Source organism: Oryzias latipes, chromosome 24 (genome assembly GCF_002234675.1).
Source record: "Oryzias latipes chromosome 24, ASM223467v1".
In the NCBI taxonomy this organism is placed as follows: Eukaryota; Metazoa; Chordata; class Actinopteri; order Beloniformes; family Adrianichthyidae; genus Oryzias; species Oryzias latipes.
The window spans coordinates 13,384,729-13,407,132 of record NC_019882.2 but is presented as its reverse complement, the minus strand read 5'-3'; the positions used below and the strand labels follow the sequence as shown (position 1 = coordinate 13,407,132).

General features: G+C 40.0%; 1 protein-coding gene and 1 long non-coding RNA gene across 2 annotated transcripts in view; one reads left to right on the top strand and one right to left on the bottom strand.

The window, feature by feature from the left end:
- Positions 1-21,934, bottom strand: part of LOC105357189 — a 38,178-nt gene extending 16,244 nt beyond the window's left edge. Inside the window, exons 1-5 of the long non-coding RNA XR_002293163.2 lie at positions 18,967-21,934; positions 17,900-17,993; positions 4,711-4,897; positions 3,509-3,605; positions 3,320-3,430 (exon numbers count right to left, since the gene is read on the bottom strand). This is a non-coding gene — a long non-coding RNA (uncharacterized LOC105357189). The remainder of the gene's footprint in view (positions 1-3,319; positions 3,431-3,508; positions 3,606-4,710; positions 4,898-17,899; positions 17,994-18,966) is intronic.
- Positions 2,800-22,404, top strand: part of LOC101160037 (EMILIN-1) — a 29,204-nt gene continuing 9,599 nt past the window's right edge. The window contains exons 1-2 of the mRNA XM_011491763.3: positions 2,800-3,600; positions 21,941-22,057. Of these exons, the coding sequence (XP_011490065.2) occupies positions 3,491-3,600; positions 21,941-22,057 (227 nt within the window). The 5' untranslated portion in view covers positions 2,800-3,490. The remainder of the gene's footprint in view (positions 3,601-21,940; positions 22,058-22,404) is intronic.

Genomic DNA, 22,404 nt, shown 5'->3' with positions numbered 1-22,404 from the left:
CTTTAGGCTGACTTTTCCGAGATTTTAGTCACTGCTTTTCCGCAGAATGGGTTTATTTATTACAACTTTTAATCTGGAAAGTTTAGAGGGTTTTTATTGTGAGTCCCACTTTTTGACTCCTAGGATAACACAAGAACTAGAATCAAACAGTGAGGATCTGTTTAACATCACACAAGTGCTGGTAGTGACTTTTCCATCTCTGAGCCTGGATATGCTCTCCAATGGGAGTCGCAGACTCTGTCACAGAGCAGCTTGGAGAGCTGATCTCATTAGTGGCCTGATGGGAGGATTGCTGAGCTGGCCTTTCACTCAGTGGAGGAGACGAATGGCTTTCAGTGAGGGTCTGTGTGTGTGTGTGGGGGGGTGGGACTTTTGCCATAAATTGGCAGAACAAAAAAGCTTTAGGGGAAGAAAACAACCTCCCACAAAGTTTCTCACTAAATTTGTAAAATTAACGGATGAAAGGTTTTCCCAGCGGGAATGACCGAGCCAAGAGAGAAATCATCTTTCGGTTTCTTTTTGATGTGAAGGGCTCCGACTTTAGAAGACTATTAAAAAAATGTCGGAAAAACTTGTCTATTTTTACCTCACTGGCATTTAACATCTTGTAACTTTGGACGCAGATCATGAAAGAAAAGAAAAAGGAGAAAGGGGGAATTAGTAGAAACATAAATCAAAACACAAAATTCTTTTTGCGCTTGGTGAGTGCAATGGCATCAATCACACCATGCAAACAGCCTTCCTATCCAGCAGATAAGGAGTTGCTACTTCACGCTGGGTGTGTGTGTGTGTGTGTGTGTGTGTGTGTAAGGGGGCGGGGTGTCAGACACTTCTAAAACTGGACATCTATAAAGATCAAAAAGGAAATGAGGCAGACAGGCTGAACGTGTTAAGACTCACTGTGACCACGAGGGAGAAGTCCAAGGATCTGCCCATCAAAACAAACACATTCTCTCACTGACTAAACCAGGAGTTTTAGGAGGTTTAAGTAAATATTTTGCAAGAATAAATTCATTTTCAGATGTTTCCTCCCTGTGAAATGCAAATGTGATTTTTTTTATTTATTTCGGCGAGTATAAAAAATGTCCCGAACTTGTCATATTTTCTTACGCATATGTACTTTATTCTAGTGAACTGTACAACTGAACCTTGTCAAACTATATAGTGCCCAAATGCAGTGTTCTTTTACCCCACCCTACTCTGCTTTTGTGAGTTTCTGATCCAATTGCAAACAAGACGGTTGGTAAAAATGACTTATGGCACCTTGGGGAAAAACCTGTTACTGTATCTCTGCTTAACATTTTTAAAATTAAACCAGAACGCTGCTGTGTGCAACTGTTTGGACACCAAGTTTCATTATACTCTGGAGGAGTGTTATGTTTGCTTTAACTAAAAAATAAATCGGAAATATATAAAACAACTGATTTAGCATAATTTCATTACATCATTTTAAACTATTTTTTTTCTCCGTTTATACTGCCTTCAAGTTATTCCCTGCGTGGTGATTTACAAGGTTATAACACTAATTTTTAAAGACCCACTCTGATTTTAACCTGTTCATTTAAAGATGTATAAAGAAATTTAAGCTTAAAATCAATTTCTGAATGTTTATTTATTTAAATTGTTGTGACTCAGGAGCAGATGAAAAAATGCTGTTTCTCCGCTCCATTCTGATGCATGAACTTGTAGACAAATGCGTCTTTGTGTTCCTTGTCCGAGCTGGCATCAGGCTTGGAACTGTACGGCTGGACAGCTCTGAGATTGTATAACAGTACCTGGGATAGGCTCCAGCAACCCCGTGGATATGGGGTTGGATATGTATATGGATGGATGAATCCAGTTTATTTGTTCTAATTTCACCATCTTGGTGCGTTATGATGTCACCTGGCTTTTACTAGAAATTATTAAACATACCCAAGAATGATGATGCCTTTAATTAAAAACTATGCATTTATTTGAGCTCAGCATTGAAAACTAACTATAATAGAAACTTTTAAGTTAATTAAAAATGATCTGCAGGAAAATGAAATAGCTGTTGTGATCACAGAGAAATAAAGATATATATTTTAATTTATTCTGACATCTGGTTGAACTCAATCGATCTGTTTTGACAGATGTGTGAAGTTTTAGGAAAAGGTAGTAAAAGTTGGCAGAGCCAAAAACATCCAGCAGACATGAGATCAGGAGCACCCGGATCTGTCCGACACATCTGCCAAAACTGCGGGACTGTGCTTTATCCTCAAACCAGGGCAGTGCATGTGGAAAAGGTGAAGCGCCGGTCCGTTTCTGCAGAGCAGCACTAGTTATTTAGAAATTCACCTCTGAGTTGTGGGGGGGACGGTTGGCGTAGAGTAAGCCTGCCCCAACTTCCCATCATTCTTTTGTTAACACAACCCCAACTTAACATTACCGGTGCAACAGAAATGTTGAGCAATATCTAAGCTATGCAGCTGTACACCTTTGAGCCAAATGCCAGCTGGGACCAGAAAAGCAAAGATGCACACAGATCTGTTCATTGACAAGTGGATGGAGTGGAGCAGGGAGTTTGTGACCCGCCCAATGTATTTTCTAAATCACAAATATTTGCTTTCTTTAAATGGCATTTTTGAATAAATGCCTGAGTCTGCTGATTCTCAAAAAAATAAAAGAAATTCTCAGAAATGCAATTGTAATCTCAAGGTTCTTTATTTATGTTCTCCATCATCAGAAAAACTCCACAAGAACATGTTAAAAACACAATTGTTATCGTAGCGGGTCTTTAAGTTTTCATTAAAAAAATTACATTGATGTAAGGGTGCAACGCGCCCTCTAGTGGCCATGTGGTGAACTGACCAGTGTCTAATTTGGTTTTTGATCCTGCTTCAAATAGGAAGTATCCTCCCTAAAAGTATCCTCCCTAAAAGGGAAAAAGTGGAGTGTGTGACTCCAGACAGCTGTTACAAACATGAACAAAAGTGTGTCCTGTTGGTGGACAAAGATGCTTTTATGTCTTCCCTCTGGCATTTTAACTTTTGGGACTGAAGGGGGAGAAAAAAGGAGGCGACAGTGTCTTTGATGTCTTTTTTTCTATGAAGTCCTCAGGACTTTTGGAAAAACTCTGTTAAATCTAAATGAATGAAGGGAATTGTGTGCAGAAGTGGAGCCGTGAAAACAGGCAGGATGGAATAAGGGGGGAGGGACGGACACACACGTACACACAGGCGCGCGCGCGCGCACCCACACACATAGGCGAAAAAGAGGGGAGAGGGAGTTGGCACGAGCGCTTGTTGGAGGTCTGACAGGAAACTTCTCTCTGCTCTCAGCCTCCATCGCACTTTACCTTCTGAACGTCGCCAAATGGACCCTGTTGCTGTGAAGCCATGGCTCTGTTGCTGTTTTAGCCGGTAGCTGAGGACGGAGTCCGGCAAAAAGAGGTCTGGACGGTTCGAATCTGGAAGAACTTTGGACATTAATGACCTTCATTTGGTTATAACTCCCTTTGGATCTAATTATGAGGACTTTACTCTACCTGCTCGCCTTTGCCTTTTTTCGGCTCTGTTCGGGTCTGGGGTATGTGGAGTCCAGCATACAGACAGGTCAGAGGGCGGCGAGCAGACACAGGTGAGCTAACCGGAAATGAAAAGAAGACTCATTTAAAAGGGATTAAATTTATTTTATCTATTTTTTGCTAGAACTAAACTAACAAGGAGTTTTTTTTTCATTCAGTGAAACTGAAAATACATACCAAGTTGCATCTGGAAAGATTTTTTTAACAAAAATATATTATTATTTATCAAACTGATAAGGTGCTATGAAGAAACAATGGTTTGTAAATATGTTTTTGCCATTTATATTTAAAAAGTTGACTTTTTCTATTGAGTGTAACTGACAGGTCCTGCATCTGAACTGATTTATTTATTTATTCATTTATTTGGTGTTTCAGAACAAACTAAAGAGGTGATTTTAAACTTTGGCTTTTTGATTAAAAAATATTTTTTTCCTATTGAGTAAAGCATAAAGACTTTTTTCGGTGTCAAAACAAACTGAATTAATAAGGTGATATTAAACTATGGTTCATTTCTTATTTTTGGGATTTATATTTAAAAGGTTTACTTTTTCTATTCAGTGAAACTGAAAGGACATTTAAAGCTGCATCTGGACTGAATTTTCCTTCTTTCTTTTAACAGGAAATGTCTAATTGAAATTGGATTCTTGAGTGTGTGGCAGTGTGATCATTCAGAGGGTTAAAGATTTGGACAAGGCTTCCAGGAAATACAAATATTTACCTCTGGTGAGCCTTAAATGTAAAGGGTTCATGGGTTTAGTTGCCTTTAAGGAGGCTCCCCTCCACAGAGTGAGCTAAACACTTGCCAAACTGATCAGTTTGTTTTCCAAGTTTACCTAAAATATTTTACTTGAAATCGAGAGAGAAAAAAGAGGAAAACAAACTCATCTTTTTTTTCTAAGCAACAGGTGACCTTTCAGTCAGAATTTAGAGCTCATTCCAGAAGCAGGCAAATTATTTTGATGCTAATCTTTATGTAGAAGGACCATCCAGCTGCTTACATGCTGGGATGTGTGTGTAAAATAATAGATAAAAGTTTAATCAGATGTGGGTCTGGTGTGCATGTGTGCACACATGGGGATGCCAGCGAAAGAATGAATGACATCTCCTCCATGTGGTGTGCGTCTGCTTGCATGCCTGCATGGATCTGTTCGCACTTGGCTCACGCATGTGTGTCCAAGGGAGGATTGCTTTTGGATCCTGAAAGGCGTTTTCCTCCAGCGTCTTGCTCTCTGCTGCTTCTGTGGCTGCTGCTCCGGCTGCCCGAGCGATGAGATAAAGTGGTTCTGCAGTGAATGACAGAAAGTGGGAACCAGGCAGCCAGGAGGTAATTGGTGGAGGGTGGAATCAAGCCTGGAGAGATGGCAAAATAAAAGCCTTTAGTGATGGCAGACAGCATCCCTTGAAGTGAGAGCAGCAGTGACAAGAGGGCATCAAGGAGCAACAAAAGGCAAGGAGGAGTGACATGACAAGAGAAAAGGGAGACTGATGGAAGGGAGAGGAGGCCTGTGGTACTAAATGCCTCCCTCCCAGCTGGCTCTAAATGAGTCGGTGTGGCTGTCCTGCAATAAACACACACACTTAGAGGGAAGAATGCACCGGCCCGTGGCAATTCGGTTTGCCCTTCTGACATCTGGTTGAACTCAATCGATCTGTTTTGACAGATGTGTGAAGTTTTCCAAAAGTAGTAAAAGTCTGTTGACGGAGCCGAAGACATCCAGCAGAGGTCTTAAAGTGGGATCAGGAGCACCCGGATCTGTCCGACACATCTCCTGCCAAATCTGCGGGGCTGTGCTTCATCCTCTAAACCAGGGCAGTGCATGTGGGACAGGTGGAGCGCTCAGCCGTTTGACCTCTTTGGCTTGCTCTTGTTTATCATACTTGTTGCCTATTGTATTTTTTTTTCTATTTAAGGGTTGTACGTAATTTAGAAATCCCCAAACTGAGACCCTTCTTGCTATATGAGTACTAACCACCTGTAATAACAAGCTTTAAACAGTTTGAGAGGCCACATAACAGTGTTCACACAGGACTTTGCACAAACTCAAAAGTTCTTGTTTTTTTTTAAAGACCCACTCCAATCATTTTTTAATCTATTGTAAAAACATTCTCAATGGGCTTTTATTTATGATTATGTTGTTTTTAGACCCATAAAAAACTATGTCGTCTTGAATATAGTTCCTGCAGAGTGGCAGGAGTTCATAAGAAATTTACCTCTGAGTTGTGGGCGGGACTGTTGGCGAGGACTAAGCCTGTCCTGACTACCCATCATCCATCTGTGAACTCTCTCTGCTGCTAACTTACAGCCCCTCACACCCCCAACCTAACATTGCTGGTCTAACAAAAACGGCGAGCAACATTGGAGCTATCCAGTAAAAACGGTTTTGAGCCTGATTCCATTTCAGACGAGGAAAACAAAGATGTACATGGATCTACTGTCTACATGGATGCAGCAGAATGGAGCAGAGCATCAAGCTTGTGACTCGCCCAGCGTATCTTCCACATTGCAAATATGCACTTTTTTAAACAGCTTTATTTATTCACAATAATTAGAATAAAGAAACTCTCAGAAATGCTATTTTGAGCTTAATTTCCGTTTTATATGCCCTCCTCCCATCAGAAAAATGCTATAAGAACACAATTTTCATTGGAGTGGGTCTTTAAACATCATTTGTGGACAGTTCTTGGTAGTTCCAGATTGCAGACACCTTCACAATTGGGGGGTTTAATAGATGTTTTGATTTCTTTGACATGGATGACCACTGGCACAGACTTGCATCAGGAGGAATCTTGGGAAAAGTTGAAACAGTGCCTCGCAGACAGGAATTTGTTACGAGAACACTATAAAGTTCACTAGTCCAGGCACGATCAGGCAACAAGGAACCTTCTGATAAAAATGCCATTAGGTCAAGTCAGGTCCTTGTGACCCCTCCCGGGGTGCCTTCTGTCACAGAGCTTGATGTCCTTTGTTCAAGTGGCTTGATATTCTCACCACAGTGCACATAAAAATCCAGGATCCTTATCTGGACAGGAGTGAACACTACGATTCCCAATGTCAACAATTAGAGCTGGAATATCTCAGCCAGCTATATATTTTTTCTCCTTCAGGACCTCCGTGGTGCTAACATTTGTGGTTTTAAGGGGAAACGTTTCAACAACTGTCAAACAGATTGATGGAAAAAGAAAATCTCTGCAACCATCTTTAGTCCCCTTAGGGTGAATGTCACCAGGTCAAATTTCTAAAACGGTCACAATGGGCTGTTTTACTTCACATGCTTTATAAAGAGATGTTTATCAGGAAGAAATGGTTGCATTGCTGTTTTAGGAAAGACATATTTGAGCAAATAAAGAGAGGAAACCTTCTGTTATTAATGATGCCTCAGCACAGAAAGCTCTGGGATGGTATTTCCCTTGTTTCTGCTGTGTCTGGACATTTTTGGGGGCTGTAACGTATGGGAAGAGGGTGTATGGACCCATGATGACAGAATGTGGGCGTGAGGATTGGAAAACATTGTCCGCCTCGCATCACACTTGCATTTATAAAGACGCATTGATTGCTCTTTAGATTAAATGGCACATTTAGTTTTCCGCATTTTTTTCAGTCCTTTTAAATTTTTGATATTCAACTTTTTCTTGTCCTTCAAAATGAAATCTTTAGTTTTATTAACCCTTTTAATACCACAGCTTTAACTTTAACTCCAGTGTAGACATTCTTTGATCGTAGCTCTTCAGCCGTTTACGCAGTTAATGTAATTCCAGTGGATTCTGTTGCACTGGTATGCAACACTTAACAGCAGTGAAGTTTTTGTGCAATCAATGTAAATCAGCTGATTCAGACGTGCAGAAAAGCAGATTTTTAGTAGTGTTGCATATAGGCGTAAAACCGCTTTTCTCCACATCAGAATCTGTTGGAAAAACCTTAGTTGCATAAATGGTTGACTAGTTACGGTAGTTCAAAGTACGTGTGTTAATTAGGTGTAGCCAGCGACATCTCCTGTGTTAAATGTTTGATAAAAGTCCTTTTTTGGACTGTCATGGGACATTATGTAGAATTCAATTTCTGGATTGAACTGGATTGAACCTTAGACGTAGACTTGCTTTCTTAGCTCCATCTGCTCGCTAAGTTGGTTTTTCTTATGCATTCAGCCTCAACTCAGAGTTTTCCAGGGTTCTCCCACGCCCATGTTGATGATGGGGGTCACAATGGTTTTTCTCACCCAATGATGTCAGAAAGCTGAAAGGCCACAAACATCCACCTGTGGCTTCTGGTTTTGGTCTGTACACGCCGAGGGTTTCCCTACATTCCCTTTTTACCGCCTGTTTATGCAGTGAGAGAGGTTAAAGATCTGCCTTCTCCAACATTTGGAAAACAGGTTCACATGATGCGGAGAGAAAATGGAAAGACTTTCAGGCATCTGGGTTTTTTACTGCTTTCTTTTAACTTGTGACCACCAAACATGGTTACAAATGACTACATCGTTAACAGTTTAAGCTTTTGCTAAATTTTTGTAAATAATCATAAGATGGGATGCAAGGCATCACAGAAGGGAAAGCAAGAACAATCTAAAAAATACTTGGCAAAAAAACTAAATGTTCCTAATTTGGTCAAGATAATTCAAATTGTACATCGTTTAGATAAAGAATATCTAGGATATAAAATCTGAAATATTCATAGTAGAATCTTTGGTGTAATCTCCAATACCAAGCATGACGTTGAGCATTTTTCTTTGGATGAAAACAAAGCAACCTCCAGCAGAACCAGAACTAGCGAGGGTAACCATGGGCTGTGACCCGTTTGAGTCAAACAAAAACCAAAGCTTTAGAATATCCATCCGTTTTCTAAGACCACTTAATCTCTTTTGGCGTCACAGAGTTGTTGGAGCCTATCCCAGGTATCATTGGATAAAGGTGGGGTAGACCTTGGACAGTTCATTCAAATTAAACAAAAGAGACAAGCTAGTAACAGCAACAATTATGTAAATATTTATGGATGTGAAAGAGCATGCAGAAAACAGGAAGGTGAGGAAAAACGCCCAGGGGCATCCTTGAAAGACCTTCAGCTGCCCAAGGCTTAAGATATATAGATTACAATATATAACAATACATTTTATAAAAAATAAATAAATGAATAAATAAAAAAAATGCTAGGAACAAGAATTTTATTTAACCAATTGGGCTTTATATATATATATATATATATATATATATATATAGAACAGCCATTGTACTCTAAACACCAGTCTCCAGCATATATTTAATTGAATAAATTAATATTGTTGGACAAACCTTGAAAGCCTTTAAAAGAACTGTTTAACCTCCCAGTCCTCACATGCCACCACAGAACCATAAACCTCGTCTTAAGTCTAAGCACAAATGGGTCGGAGTTACAAGAAAGTTTTACATCCAAGCTGCTAGTAAACCTTGACGGAGGAATTAAGTGATGCTGTTTTAAGACTTCATGGAGACTTATGGTTCAGCACGTACCTCCATAAATGGCTTGAATGAGTCAGAAACTGCACCAGGGAACTTTAAACACTGGCAAATCTGAACAATAATACCAATGCAAATGTCTGTGTCATGGATGGGCTTTGTATATCTTCTTGAGGGTCAGGCTAAACAGTGAGAGAGTGGTTTACACAGTCCCGCTGTTCCTTCATGTTGGAGTGGGTCCAAAGGGAGCGCTGTGAGTGCGATCGCTCAAGCAGGAGAGGGTCCACTCAAGTGTTTATGCAGCCCTCCGTAACAATACATGGACCTCGGGGTCTGTGCGTGGCTACGTCTTTACAAGGCTTTTGTAAGAGCGCTTGACCTGTGGGTCGCAGTTCAAAAACAGAGACACGCCCCTTTCTAGCCACTCAGACGCTCACCCCCCAAGTTTTACCTTGAAGCTAAACGAGAGATCCTTCAACTATAGGCAATTTCTAAGTGATTTCTTTGTTGTGGTATTAAACCGTAGCCTTTTAATCCTTTCATTCTATCCCTTTTCAGGTTCGATACACACACTGCTGCTTTTGTCACAAAATATCCTCAGTTCTATGCTCAGTTTCCTTCTGTGGGGATCATGCTGAGAGGTGGAGGAGTAAGATGAAGTTGTGTCTAAAGAATCCAAGTTATCCAGGTTGGGTTATGCAGGATTTGGTTTCTCAGGTCCTGTGGATCTGGAAGGCATAGTAGCTTCTAACTGCTGATAGAAAATGAAACTGTGTGGGCTGATATGTTGGACTGTAACTTCCTACTCTGCTCTAAAGTTTTAGTTACTTTTTAAAAATAAAATAAAGAGAATTTTGCAATTGGCTGATGCTTAGATCGGTACAGCAATCCTGCTTCTGTTTAGCAATGACTCTGAAGATAGATACAGAAATATAGTGATACAGTTTAACTAAGGGATACATTTTAATATGTATGCATGGGGTTAGCATTCTTGCTTCACAGTGAGAAGACCCTGGTTCAAATCCTGGCTGGGTTCTTTCTGTGTTAAGTTTGCATGATCTCCCCATGAATGCATAGGTTTTCTGTGGTCACTTCGGCCTCCTCCCACAGTCCAAAAACCTGTTTTGTAGGTTAATTGAGGACTCTAAATTGACCCTAGGTACGTTTGTGTGTGGTTTTATGGCAAGAGATGGATTTGCAAACTCTCCAGGGTTTACTCTGCCTTTGCCCAACATTTGCTAGTATAGGCTCCAGCAACCTTGTGACCCCCAAAGGGGATTAAGCAGATTTGGAAGATGGATGAATTGATTTCTGCCAATAAACCCTAGTGTTAGTTTACAGCTTTAACTATACAGTTATTATCTAAAAGTACTAATTCTTTATTAACTCTAAGATACAAGGCACTTTTATATTTAATACAAGAAAACAAACTTAAAAATAAAAAAAGTAAAAAAGTGAACAAAAACTAACTAAACAAAAAAATAAGTAAAATTAAAGAATTATATATTATATGATCTCCAACCAGCTTTATTTGAGATGGCCTTAAACCAAAACCACAACAACATCTAACATCTTCTTAGGCTTCCACTTCCGGCCTGCAGAAACGCAAGAACACAACTGCATCACTGGACTGAGATAAGGTCATCTCCAGTGCGGTATTAAGGCCCGTACACACCGGGACGAATATTCGCCAGGCGTTATTCGCCAGCGTTTTTCGCCACGTTTTTTGTGTTCACACCCAGGCGATTTTCGCTGACGATGAGCCGAGCGAACATGCAATTTCATTCCCTGACATTAGATGGCGCTTAATGTAAACAGAAATACTCCTGTACACAAGGTGGCGCTGCGCAACTTTACGATTCTTAAAGTCGCTTTTCACTCAGAAGAAGAGAGCAAGTACTTACGCGCTTGTCAGAATAATACAAGGAAAACATGAATATTTCAAGCACCAGTAGCTCCAACTGGTACTTGGTTCGGGGATATTTTAGAATGTCCGTCATTATTTCTTTGCGGCAGTGAAGACGCTACTTGGCGTCTATCTTCTTCGCTGGTATGTGTGCTCAGCAAGGCAGTTTTGTGTTTGGGCGCCCCCAAGTTGTGTTTTACTGTAACTTCAGAAGCTCCAGACACGTGTGCAAAAGCGCCATTCTCATTGGTCGAATAGATTTCGACGCGACGCGTCGAAAAAAAAAAACCGAACCCGAGGCGTTTTTTTTTTTTGACGCTTTGGCGCGTGGCATTTTTTCGCGTCGGTGTGCACACTCACATTGGTGCCCTTTGTTTAGTCACGAGGCGTTAAACGTCGGCGAAAATCGCCTGCAAAATTCGTCCCGGTGTGAACAGGCCTTTAGTATAATTTGTGTCCTTTCTTAGATTTCATAGATACTTAAAGGAAGACCAGATGCATTTATGGTATTGGTGCCATAAACAACCTTTAGGCTTAGGACTAAATTCAGCCTAACTGTGGTGTCAATCAGAGGCACACAGTTACGGAATACGCTGCCACAGCATATTAGAAACTGTGAAAACGACCCTACCTTCCAAACAGCTCTTAAACAATGGCTGAAAACAAACCAGTTCTGCAGACATTAGTTATTGTTGTTTTTCTTGGACTTTCTTTGACTTTTTTAGATTTGCTTTTTATTGTAAATGACCATTGTAAACATTTTTATCGCTAATGTTGTGTTGTTGTGGTACATGTTTTTGTCAAAGCATCTGCTGAAACATTGTTTGATATGTACTGTCCTAATTCAAATCAATCAATAAAAAAATAGCAAACTACTTTTCATGAGTAAGGCTTGCAGCATCCCAAATCTTCAGAATTTTTACTGTTTTTTAGCTCAACTGCAGAAGATTCTCTATTCATACTGACTGAAGATCATTTACTATTGGTTTTGGATTTTGGTGGCTTTACATTCATACTGGCCCACTTTAAAGTGGAATTCAACTTCTTTAACGCCTTTTTAGTGTGCATTGTTTGCAGTTCTGCATTTTGTTGCAACTTTAAGAACTGGGTAATTTGTTTTGAATATTGAGGTAAAATAACCATCCTTTGAAGCAAAATTTTGGTAGAACTTAAAAGAAGATTAAAAATTGAACATGCTTGAATAACTGCCTCAAAAAAGTATAAAAGATTACAAAATTCTATCACTGAGCCACTAAAAAGAAACTTTTCAACATCCTAAAAAAACATAAAAATGTTGACTCAAGCTACCTAGTTTTATTAATATCAGATTTTACATACACCTCCTTATCGGCACTCTATATTTCAATATTGCCAAGATTGCACTTATATTATCATGCATAAATGCTAAAAAACACTGGTTTGTCCTTGAAAATACATCTGTCGCAAGTAATTGACCCGCTCTTTTTGTTTCTTTTTTATTTAACACTCTATCTCTACATTCTTCTGACTCTTAAGTGGCAGAAATGGTTAGGAAAATGTCAGAAAACATAAACATTTCTGCCATTGGACTCGCACGTGTGGGTAAAGAAAATCTGCTGCTGATGCCCCAGATGTTGTTTTTCTCACTAATGATGAAGAATCTCGAAGAAACCACAGCCTAAATGGTGTTTACAGGCCATGGATTTTTCAACATTATGTGGAGTTTTCCTGGATTTGGAGACTAAAAAGTCATACAGTCATTCAGTTTGCCTTCCATTCTTGGCCACAACACAACAGAATCCAGTTTCTGGAGGGGTAAAAGGTTGCCTCAAAGTCAGTCCAAAATATACAAACACTGAAGAGATGCAGCTAAATTCTGTTTTAGCCAAGTCCTGCTTTTGTTCAATGCTGCATTCGAACGGAACGCAAGTCTCGTGTCAAATTTGCGTTGACCACCTCTGTTTAGAGGCACATCAAATTCACTGCTAGACGTTTGTCCAAAAGTGTGTACACAAACCTGTTGCTCCTGAGGCCTGGGGGGCGCTACCATTAAAAGTGCTTTGCTTCTTTGTTACAAAATGGATGATATTTAGAGGTCGGGGATTTTTTTTTGGAAAAGCTCTAAAAAAAAAAAAACATTGGCAATACATCGGCTTACTTCACACCAGAAGTCCCGCATACAACTCATAGGTGAATTTCTGTTGAACTCCTGCCGCTCTGCAGAAACTATGACCTAGAAAATGACTTTTTTTTTGTTTTGCCTAAAAAAGGCTAAGTACAAAATAAAACACTGCTGGGAACGCCTTTACAATAGATCAAAAGATGATCATAGTGAAACTTAGACGTAGGAAGCTTTGCTGTACTATCCGAAATGTGCTGCTGCCACGCCATAAGTCCACGCCATCCCCAACGTATTGCATGACTTCTTACTGCGACTGTACAGTACATTGACTTAACATCCCCCTGATGTGCCTCATATGGGTGCTGTGGGGCTTTGGGTTGTCTAGGCCAATGGAGGGTCATAAAGAGGAGGAGCCGCATCTTAAAAATGCAGCCTTGTCTTGCAGTTCCTTAAGGCTCCTCTTAAGCGACGCCATGACACAGAAATGTACGATTGTCGTGTCTATGGTAACTGTATCGTGTAGTCTGTGTAAAAAAAAAAAGTGAGTTTCATGCACCTTCGACGAACAGATGATGGTGTCGTCCAGTGCCCTTACGCCACACTCTGGTCGTTAATAATGACCAGATGATGAATGAATATCACTGGCCGTGACCTATCGCCTGCAGCATGTCTGTAGAAAAAAAATGTGCATGAACATTTTCACTCTACAGATTCACTGGGCATTCTACAATCTTAAAATTTCATGTGGGACACGTCTGTGTCCATTTTTTACCTGTGGCCAGGCCGTATCTACCCACAAGGCAGTTGTGACTAAGGCTTTAGGAGTGTTTGTGTAATCTTTGTTTTTATGAGGATGTTTTCTGTGGTTCACTGAGGTTTCACTTTCTCCTGATCTGTCTCTCTAAATGTCTGAGCATGATCAGCCAATTCTGTATTGTCTTCTTCTGATGAAATGGCTGAAGTCTCACAAAGATTCTTGTCTTAGAATCTTACTTGTCTGACTGACCACCAGAGAGGTCTTTCCTCTGCCTGCACCCTTTTACCACACAACCAGTTAAACCTTCCGGGTTTGCCTGCCCTCCATGTCACCTCTTTGGAGTGGTGCCTTTCATTTGCTTTTGGGGTGAATCTTGAATTGCCTTTTGACTGCTTTTGTTGCTTTTGATGGACTCCCTCCATCCCCCTAGTTTGACCATCTTTTTTACTAAGGATGACACGGATGATCTGGTTCTTTTTTAAAGCCTACTGCCTTTTAATGCAAATCAGTTTGAAATGCGTCTTTGTCCTTTTTTTAAATTTCTGTGAAGTTTTCTGGTTTCTTTGGTTTTTGTTCTGAGGTATCTGTGCTGACGAGCTGTGGCTGCTGTTTTTTTTTCGTCCAACAAAGGGGCGATTAATTTTAATCCAACTTCTCTACTAGAGGCTTTTTTTTGGCAAGCTTTCCATGTAAACCATACTTGTGGGGGCTATTTCTAATTATCCTGTGATTAGCAGTGACGTTTAATATTCCAACCAGTTGTCTGACCAACACACAGCCTGACATATGGGTACATTACTCCTTGTGAAGACTAGGAACTGTTGGGAGAAGGTGGAACTTTGCAAGACCATCTTATAGATTTATGCCACACTTTCTGCACTATAAGGCACACAGGATCAAAAGGCGCACCGTCAATGGTGATCTATTTTTAAACTTTCTTTGATATAAATACAAACTATCAAACTATAAGGCGCATTAAGCAAGACAAGAGTCTGAGAGAAGCTCGTCAGTCAGTAAAATGCAACTAATCATGATAACTGTAAAACTTGTTTATAACTTGTAAAAAAACAGACTAATACCGCAAAAAAACATTACTGTCACTATGCTCCCAACCTTAATAGTAACTGTCATTTTATGAAGAAATAAGGCTTTCAAGTGTGACTTATAGTGTGTATAATACAGTAACAAAAACTTTTTTAATTTTTTTGCAAACTTTTGGAACACATTGAATCAAGCTACGTTTTCATCACCATTTTCACAAATGTCTGCCAAATCTACGTTCTCAGTGGGCCCCACCTTAACAGGAAAGCCTGAGTTATCTCTTTAGCCTACATGTTGCTAGTTTCCCATATTTAAGAACAAAGACAGAGATTTGTTAACAATGCCTGGCAGCACAAGTACAACAACTGCACTAACTCTCGATGACCTTATTTTTTTTTTAAAACAGTTATTGAGGTTGTGAGGGCGTCAACGGTTTCTCAAAGCTGAAGGACAATGCTTGTGGAGAAGCCATTGTTTCTTGGTTTGTACATTTGTGGCCTTATCCAGAGTTTTCTGACAGAGCCTGGAAATGCATAAAGTTGTTTCTAAATTCACACAATATATTTTTTTCAGGTACTGTAGTGTATAATTGTAGTGTTTTCCTCTGGTTCACATATTTGGCTGTATGGGAAATCATGAGGAGAACTTAAGTGTTTTAGTCAAACATTTTTGTCATTCTCTATGTTTTAGTGAACATTTCTGCTCTTGTTATCTACAAACATGCACGCTTGTTTGTGTGTTTTTCCCCATTTTTGATGGCTTTTAGATTTTTTAGAAGGAGATGTTTTCGTCCGGGCCTTGTGGTTTAGTTGGAAGTTTATTGGATTACTGTTTGGAATGCTTGACTTCCTGGTGTTTTAAAGAGAAGAAGAAAAGGCCAATGTGTGCATCTGACGTGCAGCAGCTAGCATGTGTGTAAAAATGAAAAAGTTTCTAAACTAAAACATAAGTCAGAGTCTAGTAGTCCAGATTTAAGGTGGATAGCAAAGCAAAGGGCAATGCTTCATCTGAGAAGCCCTCTGTGAAGAAGGGCTTTCAGCCTCCACAAATGGTGCACACCCATGAAGTGGAGATGCCCAACGCTCCACACCCAGGCGCTCTAATTTAGCTTTCACTCACACATACTCGTTCTTTTAGCAATATAAAGGCCCGTCTCACGGAATTCCACTCAGTGGGACGATTCTGTGTACGAAATTTGGCACCGGTTCTGTGCGTCTGCACGTGTCTGCACATCTGTGTCTGCTCAGCAGCGAAGAAATCAGATGGTTTATGTGTAAGAGAGAAGAGCGCCTGTTCTAAGTCACACAAGATGGGCTGTGGGAGTTGCCAGCTCCGTGTTTTTATCTGTGGCATTTGGAGCCTGTAAGCCCAGATAATAGATTGGCAGAGCAATCTCACTGAATCACTGTGTCAAAAATAAAACAGAGCTGCAAGGAGACCGAGCTGTCTGGATTTATAGATCCTGTCTAACTTTTAACACCCCCATCCCATCAATGGTTCTCCAGCCTCTCACTCATCTGCAGACGGTGATGTTAAAGTCCTATTTAACATGTTGTGTCCAAAACAAACAGTAAGCCGAAACTCAAACAAAACCCACACGCAGCATCATACATGGAAAATATCCCTAAAACCACAGCACCCTGGAAAAATACAGCTGATTTTCAATGCATGACAGCAAAGTTTTTTTCTTTTCTTTCTTCAGCTAATCAGTGCTGCAACATTCTGATAGAAAGTTTAGAAAACCACAGAACGGTGAAGCGAAATGCAATTCTGGATCACTGGGATGAACCGCAATTCCAGGGAACGATCGATGTTTAAATGAAGGAGCAGTCGATGATTTCACCATAATAACAATGAATCACTCTAGACCCGGTTCTGACTCTTTCTTTAAACACTTTCAATCAGCCCAGGGCAACATGATCTACTGTGAATGTTCCAAATGTCTGGATTTACAATGTGAAAGAGCGTCTGCGCAAAGTTCTTATGAGATTGGACTTATGCTACTATGATTTATTAAAAAACATCTTTTTTCTTTTTCATGAAATAAGGCTGCAGACTAATTTTTTTTATAATTATTTTAACCATTTAATTGTGTCCATAGCCGTTAATTATGCCTGATTAATCTACATATTAATTAGTAGTTATAATAAAAGGATAAAAAACTATCAGTAAAAAGGATCTACATCATATACTTTCCCTTAGAGAATAATAGACAAATATTGAGGTCATAAAATGTGTAATTTATAGTCAAGGGCTTTAGTGCTTTTAGTTTAGAGAAATTTTGTGTGTTCTATCTTCAAACCTTTTACAAACTTAAAAAAAAGCTTTTGAACTAAAACTTTTAATCGTTTTCAGCTTAAAAGAAAAAAATTGTACATTGTTTCATATTGATGCAAAGATTTGATCTGAATTCCTCCAATTGCTGTAAAAATTCTAGGATTAATTTCAGTTTTTACAAATTTTAAGACAGTACAAATCTGGCCTGGTTAAAAAAAAGAACAATCACAACTTATCCAACACAAACAAGAGAACATTTTTCTTTGGAGGCCTGAATATTCTGCATGTCAAAGTGCTCCACATCTTGTGCTTTAGTCACTCCTCCCCTTACGGGTGCACATGGGCTGTCTGTGGGCGGAAACCTGTACAAGGAACGTAGATGACCCTCGTGACATTTTTAGATCTTAGACCACTTAATGAACCTCTTCAACAAAATGTTCATGCACAGTTTTTCTACCAGCATTCTGTGGGCGACAAGTTGGAGTAAACACAACACGTAAGGTGGTAAGTAAAGGTGAAGTAGGTGAGACACAGGCGTGTCGTGTGGATTTTTCACTTTTTTAACCCCTCAAAATCTACGCAATATGCAAGGCGCCATTAAAATGTTAGAAAGGAGGAAATTAGACAGTCAGAGCGTAGTTTGTGTGGACATCGTATGGACGTCTGACATGCACTAACGTATCACATGCATACTGTGTGTGAAGCATTTGTGCATGCTCAGTTGGAGCCAGAGCACGCACCTCAGTATTGACTATGGTGCTGCATAAGGGTACCGTACGACACCATCACTCATACGTCATAAGTACCTTCCATTAGCCACACAATACTTCGCGATACACTTACCCCACGCAAGATGATGGTAAGTCCGATTTTTATGACGATGGTATGTTCCATTTTCATAATGTCCCTCAAGGTGGGCGCACAAACCTTAGGAGATCTGCAAGACACACCCGCACTCCTTTAATGCTACATTCACACGTGCGTTTGAGCAACTACTTTCAATTATAAGTCTATGTAAACGCATGAATATGTGCGTTTTAGGCTTCCGCGTTCAAAACTCTCGTGTTCATGCATTGCATCGCAAGTTTTTAAGTCGGTTTTTTGGCGCTTTGCGTACAAAATGCATGGCAATTGAGCAAGCACCAAAAGTTTAACCAGTTAAAATTTGGATAATCACGGACAGATTTGATAGTAACGTATGGATTGTGTCCTTTTCAAAACACGGAAGTACCAACCATTCGAAAGTGATCATGGAGAAGAAATTGTTCCCCAGCTGGAATTATATAACAATAGAGCTGCAAAATAAAAGTCAGGAGCAAGATTCACGAGATTTGCACCACTTTGACTTTGTGTACCAAGCCTCTTCCAACTGTGAGTTCTATTGGGTAGCGACAGACGTGTGAACACCATGTGCTAAATTCCCACATTCAGCAGGTTCTTGAATGTGCCACACATGCCCAGTGTGTACGTAGCTTTGACATGCTCCTCTGTAAGACCCTCCATGGGCCCAGACAACCCAAAACCCACAGCAGCCATACACGTCAGCCCCCGTAAGGGTGCATGCAACTAAAGCTTAAGAGGATGGAGCACCTTTACAACCTTAAAAAAAAGGTCTGCAGGTCTACAAAAGACCTAAAGGTTTTTATGCACTTAAAGAAAATCTTCTTCAGTAAGACAGTTTCCTTTTTGACAAAATACTTTACTTTCCTCTTGAACGAATGTCCTTTTAGGACTCATTTATGATCTTTACTTTTCACTCAGTAAATGTGTGCTACATACAATAGCTCATCAAGAAGCTTTAGCTCCTTTAAAGTGCTAAATATGGGTAGTAGCTGGTTTTATTTTGTGCAGAGATTTCTTTTTTCAGAAGTTTTGTTTTAAACTTAATTTGCATTAACGTTTAGCCTTACCCATCTGCTGAGTGAAAGCCAGTCCCAGTAAAGGCTGACAGATGACTTAGCTTCGTTCTTTTTCCATGTTGGGTAGCAACTAGTCATGAAGAGAAGGAGGCCACAAGAGGTTCAGGAGGATCAAAACACGATAACCTCTTCGTGTCAGCGAAACACTCTCTGGTATGAAGCAGAGAGGGGTGGTCCAGGAGAAAAAAGGCAAAGGAAAGGGTGGGAAGGAGAAAAGAAGAAGAAATGAGAAGCAGATGATGAACAGAGATGGACAGTAAGAGGAGCAGGTGCAAGAAAAAAAGTAAACTATGAGAAAAAGACATGTTTGATGAAATAACGAAAAAGAGGAGCAGTGACAGACTGACAGACATGAAGACATACCAAACCTGGAAGCTTTGTCAGCATGAAAGAACTCTTTGTTTTATCCATACAGCCCTAATAGCTCTATTTAGATAAATAGAAGACACTAATGGGCTATAATAACCATCGAAACTATGTTTTCTGAGAAATCTATTAAAAAAATAGCTTAAAAGTGCTTGAGGTTGTAATCAAGAAAGAGATCCAAAGTTCAGCAGAAGGAACGAGCAGAAGACACGCTGAGTGGGAATGTGGGAGTATGGGTGCTGGAGCTTTTACGCATGTTTACAGGACAGTTTCTATTAAAGCTTCCCTCTGGAGACATTGGAGACATACATCAATAATACTTGACTTTGGTCCACAAGCGTTTCAGAAAGCTTTGACTATTTCTTTATGAAGAACTTAGACGTTCAAAGTGAGGATTTTAATGGTTTTTGACCTAACTTTAGTAAAGCGTAAACTTTATTACAAGGATTGTTGAAAGAAGAGTAAAATGTATTTAAAGGTCACAAAATGTGGAAAAATGTTAGACTTTGTGGCCATGTGAGTGAATGACAATCCAGCTGTCATCGTGGTTGTTTTTAAGAATGAATCCTCTAAAAGCTTGTCTGAATAATTAGGCCATCACTTGATTTTTTAAAAGACCGTTGTGAGTTAAGTGCAGGACAGGCAGAGTCATTCCACTAACCTGATGCAACCAGCTGGAAAAAGGGGAATTTGAAGCACATTAAGCCTTAGTCACAACTGCCCTTATCGGTGGATACAAGCTGTGTGCAGGAAAACAAAGGGGCAAACCTGTACAGGGCAAGCAGGTGACCCCAACGTAATATCAAGGTTGTAGAGCGCTAAGCGATGCCGTAGAGTAAAAATTTTCAAGCTGATTTACTACGGGCATGCTGCCAGCGACAGGTCATAGTGAACACTTATGCAACACGGAAGGGTAAATTAGGGGGGATGTAGGCATGTCATACAGATTTTTCATTTATCGTAACACCCCAAGTTGTGTAAAGGAACGCAAGGAACCCATTAGTGCTGTTCACGTGACAAGTGTGTTGTCCTTGTGTGAAGCCTGACTGTTGTGAAAATTTAAGAATCAGAGTATAGTTTGTGCAGGCATCCTACAGGCACTTCATGTGCACACCCTGTGAGTGCGGCATTCATGAGGGTTCAGTAAGAGGCCAGTACTCATACCTTGTATGTCATAAGTTTGGGCAACGTACGTTAGCCTTACAAACGCTTCACAATAAACTTACTTCACACACATTAACGGTATGTTCCATTTTCTATGATGTCCCTTAAGGTTAACTGCAAGACACACCTGCGCTCCCCTTAAGATGCTGCCGTTCCTGTCTACAGTACAACCCCCCATGGGCCCGAACAATCCAAAAACCTGCAGCACCCGTATGGGTGTGTCTGACTAAGACATTAGTTAATAGAGCGCAGAAATGATACTAGTCAACTCCTATACACTGGTTAAGGTAAAAAAAAAAAAAAAAAGGTACATAAATAAAAAAAATGAAAAGCTTCCAGATCTAAGCTAATATGGGTAATGGCTACTGATTTATGAACTTACTGATGGACAAACAGTCATATAATAACTGCCAAAGTCCAAATTTATCGAATTTTTGGTGTCCTAAAAAGCGTCTAAATTACAGAGGAGCAGATGAGCAAAGTAGCCCAAAAAAAGGGTGTCTATACACACACGAAGACAACAAAGACTGTCTGACCTTAATGCATCAGCCCAGATGCGGCTTCTAGATTTGCCATCAGTCCTGGAGAGTTTGCCAACAAACATCAACGCAGTGATCCCTTTTCACTCATCACTTTGTGCGATCGTAATAGATGCTGACACAAATCGGTTATCTCATGTCTCAAGGCTGATGGATGCAACAATGCAGGCGTAGAAAGACTGAAGGGGCTGATTGGATTGTTGTTGCCTCCAATCTGCCTCTTTGTTACCACAATTAATGCTGCTTTAGAGCAGCTATTGTCAGTGCTGAGCCATGAAAGCTAAACAGAATTGTTAACAGTGTTTTTTATTTTTATTTTAAAGGGGCCAACTTAAACCTTCGTAGCAATAGTTTTTTGCTGAACTTTTGTTGAAATTTCATTTAAAAATTGTTTATTTTTACATGCGAGCCACTGAATTGCTCTTTTATTTGGACAGACTTGCTGTGAAAATATTATCCTCCATTCACGGTGGCAGCGTGTTTGCGTGGGTGGGTGGGTGTGTTTGTGGGGGCCGGATAACATAGAGTTGAAAGGGCAACACAATGGCTGCCTTTGTTGAAGCTTTTGGGGTTATCCTGACCCCATCTGACATTTGCACCAGTTTCTTCAGAATGTTTGCCCCAATTTAGGGTTGCAGATTTCAATCTCAAAACTCAGACTGGAGCCCGAACTTAAAAAAAAAAAATCAGCAGACTATTAATTGTTTTTGACTTTTTCCTCTTTCTTGACCAAAAGCAAAGAACAAAACCAGATTTTATGCTGAATTTTGAAAAAGTGTGATAAACAGTTTGGGTGTTTGCGTCAAAATGTCTAACTTGATGGATGGCAAACTGGCTGCTGTTAACCAGTTGTATTTGTGACGTTTTCTCTGTCCTGCTTGGGTTTGATTATGCAGGAACTGGTGTGCTTATGTAGTGACACGAACCGTTAGCTGTGTGATGGAGGATGGTGTGGAAACCTACATCAAGCCGGACTACCATCGCTGTACCTGGGGCCAGTGTCCTCGAGTAATGTGAGTACCTCTCTTTCTGTTTTTACAACTAATTGACTTTTTAAACAGAATTTCAGTGTTTCTTCTAAGTAGTGTCCCTCAGGGTTTTTTTTATACTGAATTCATCCATTACAGAGCTGCACTTTTGTGCATAAATAGACTCATGATTAATATCAATATTTAGTTAACTTCAGATGCTTTTAAGGAGGCACTCACTGTAGCTCACTGTAGCTCAAAACAAACATAGGAATTTCCATTACAGCTAATCCAGCTGCAAATTAAGTGAATGAAATTTTCCCAAAATGAATCCTGGGTTTACTGAGGAGCTCCAATCAAACACCAGCAATGTTTTGGTCGTTTGAAGTCTG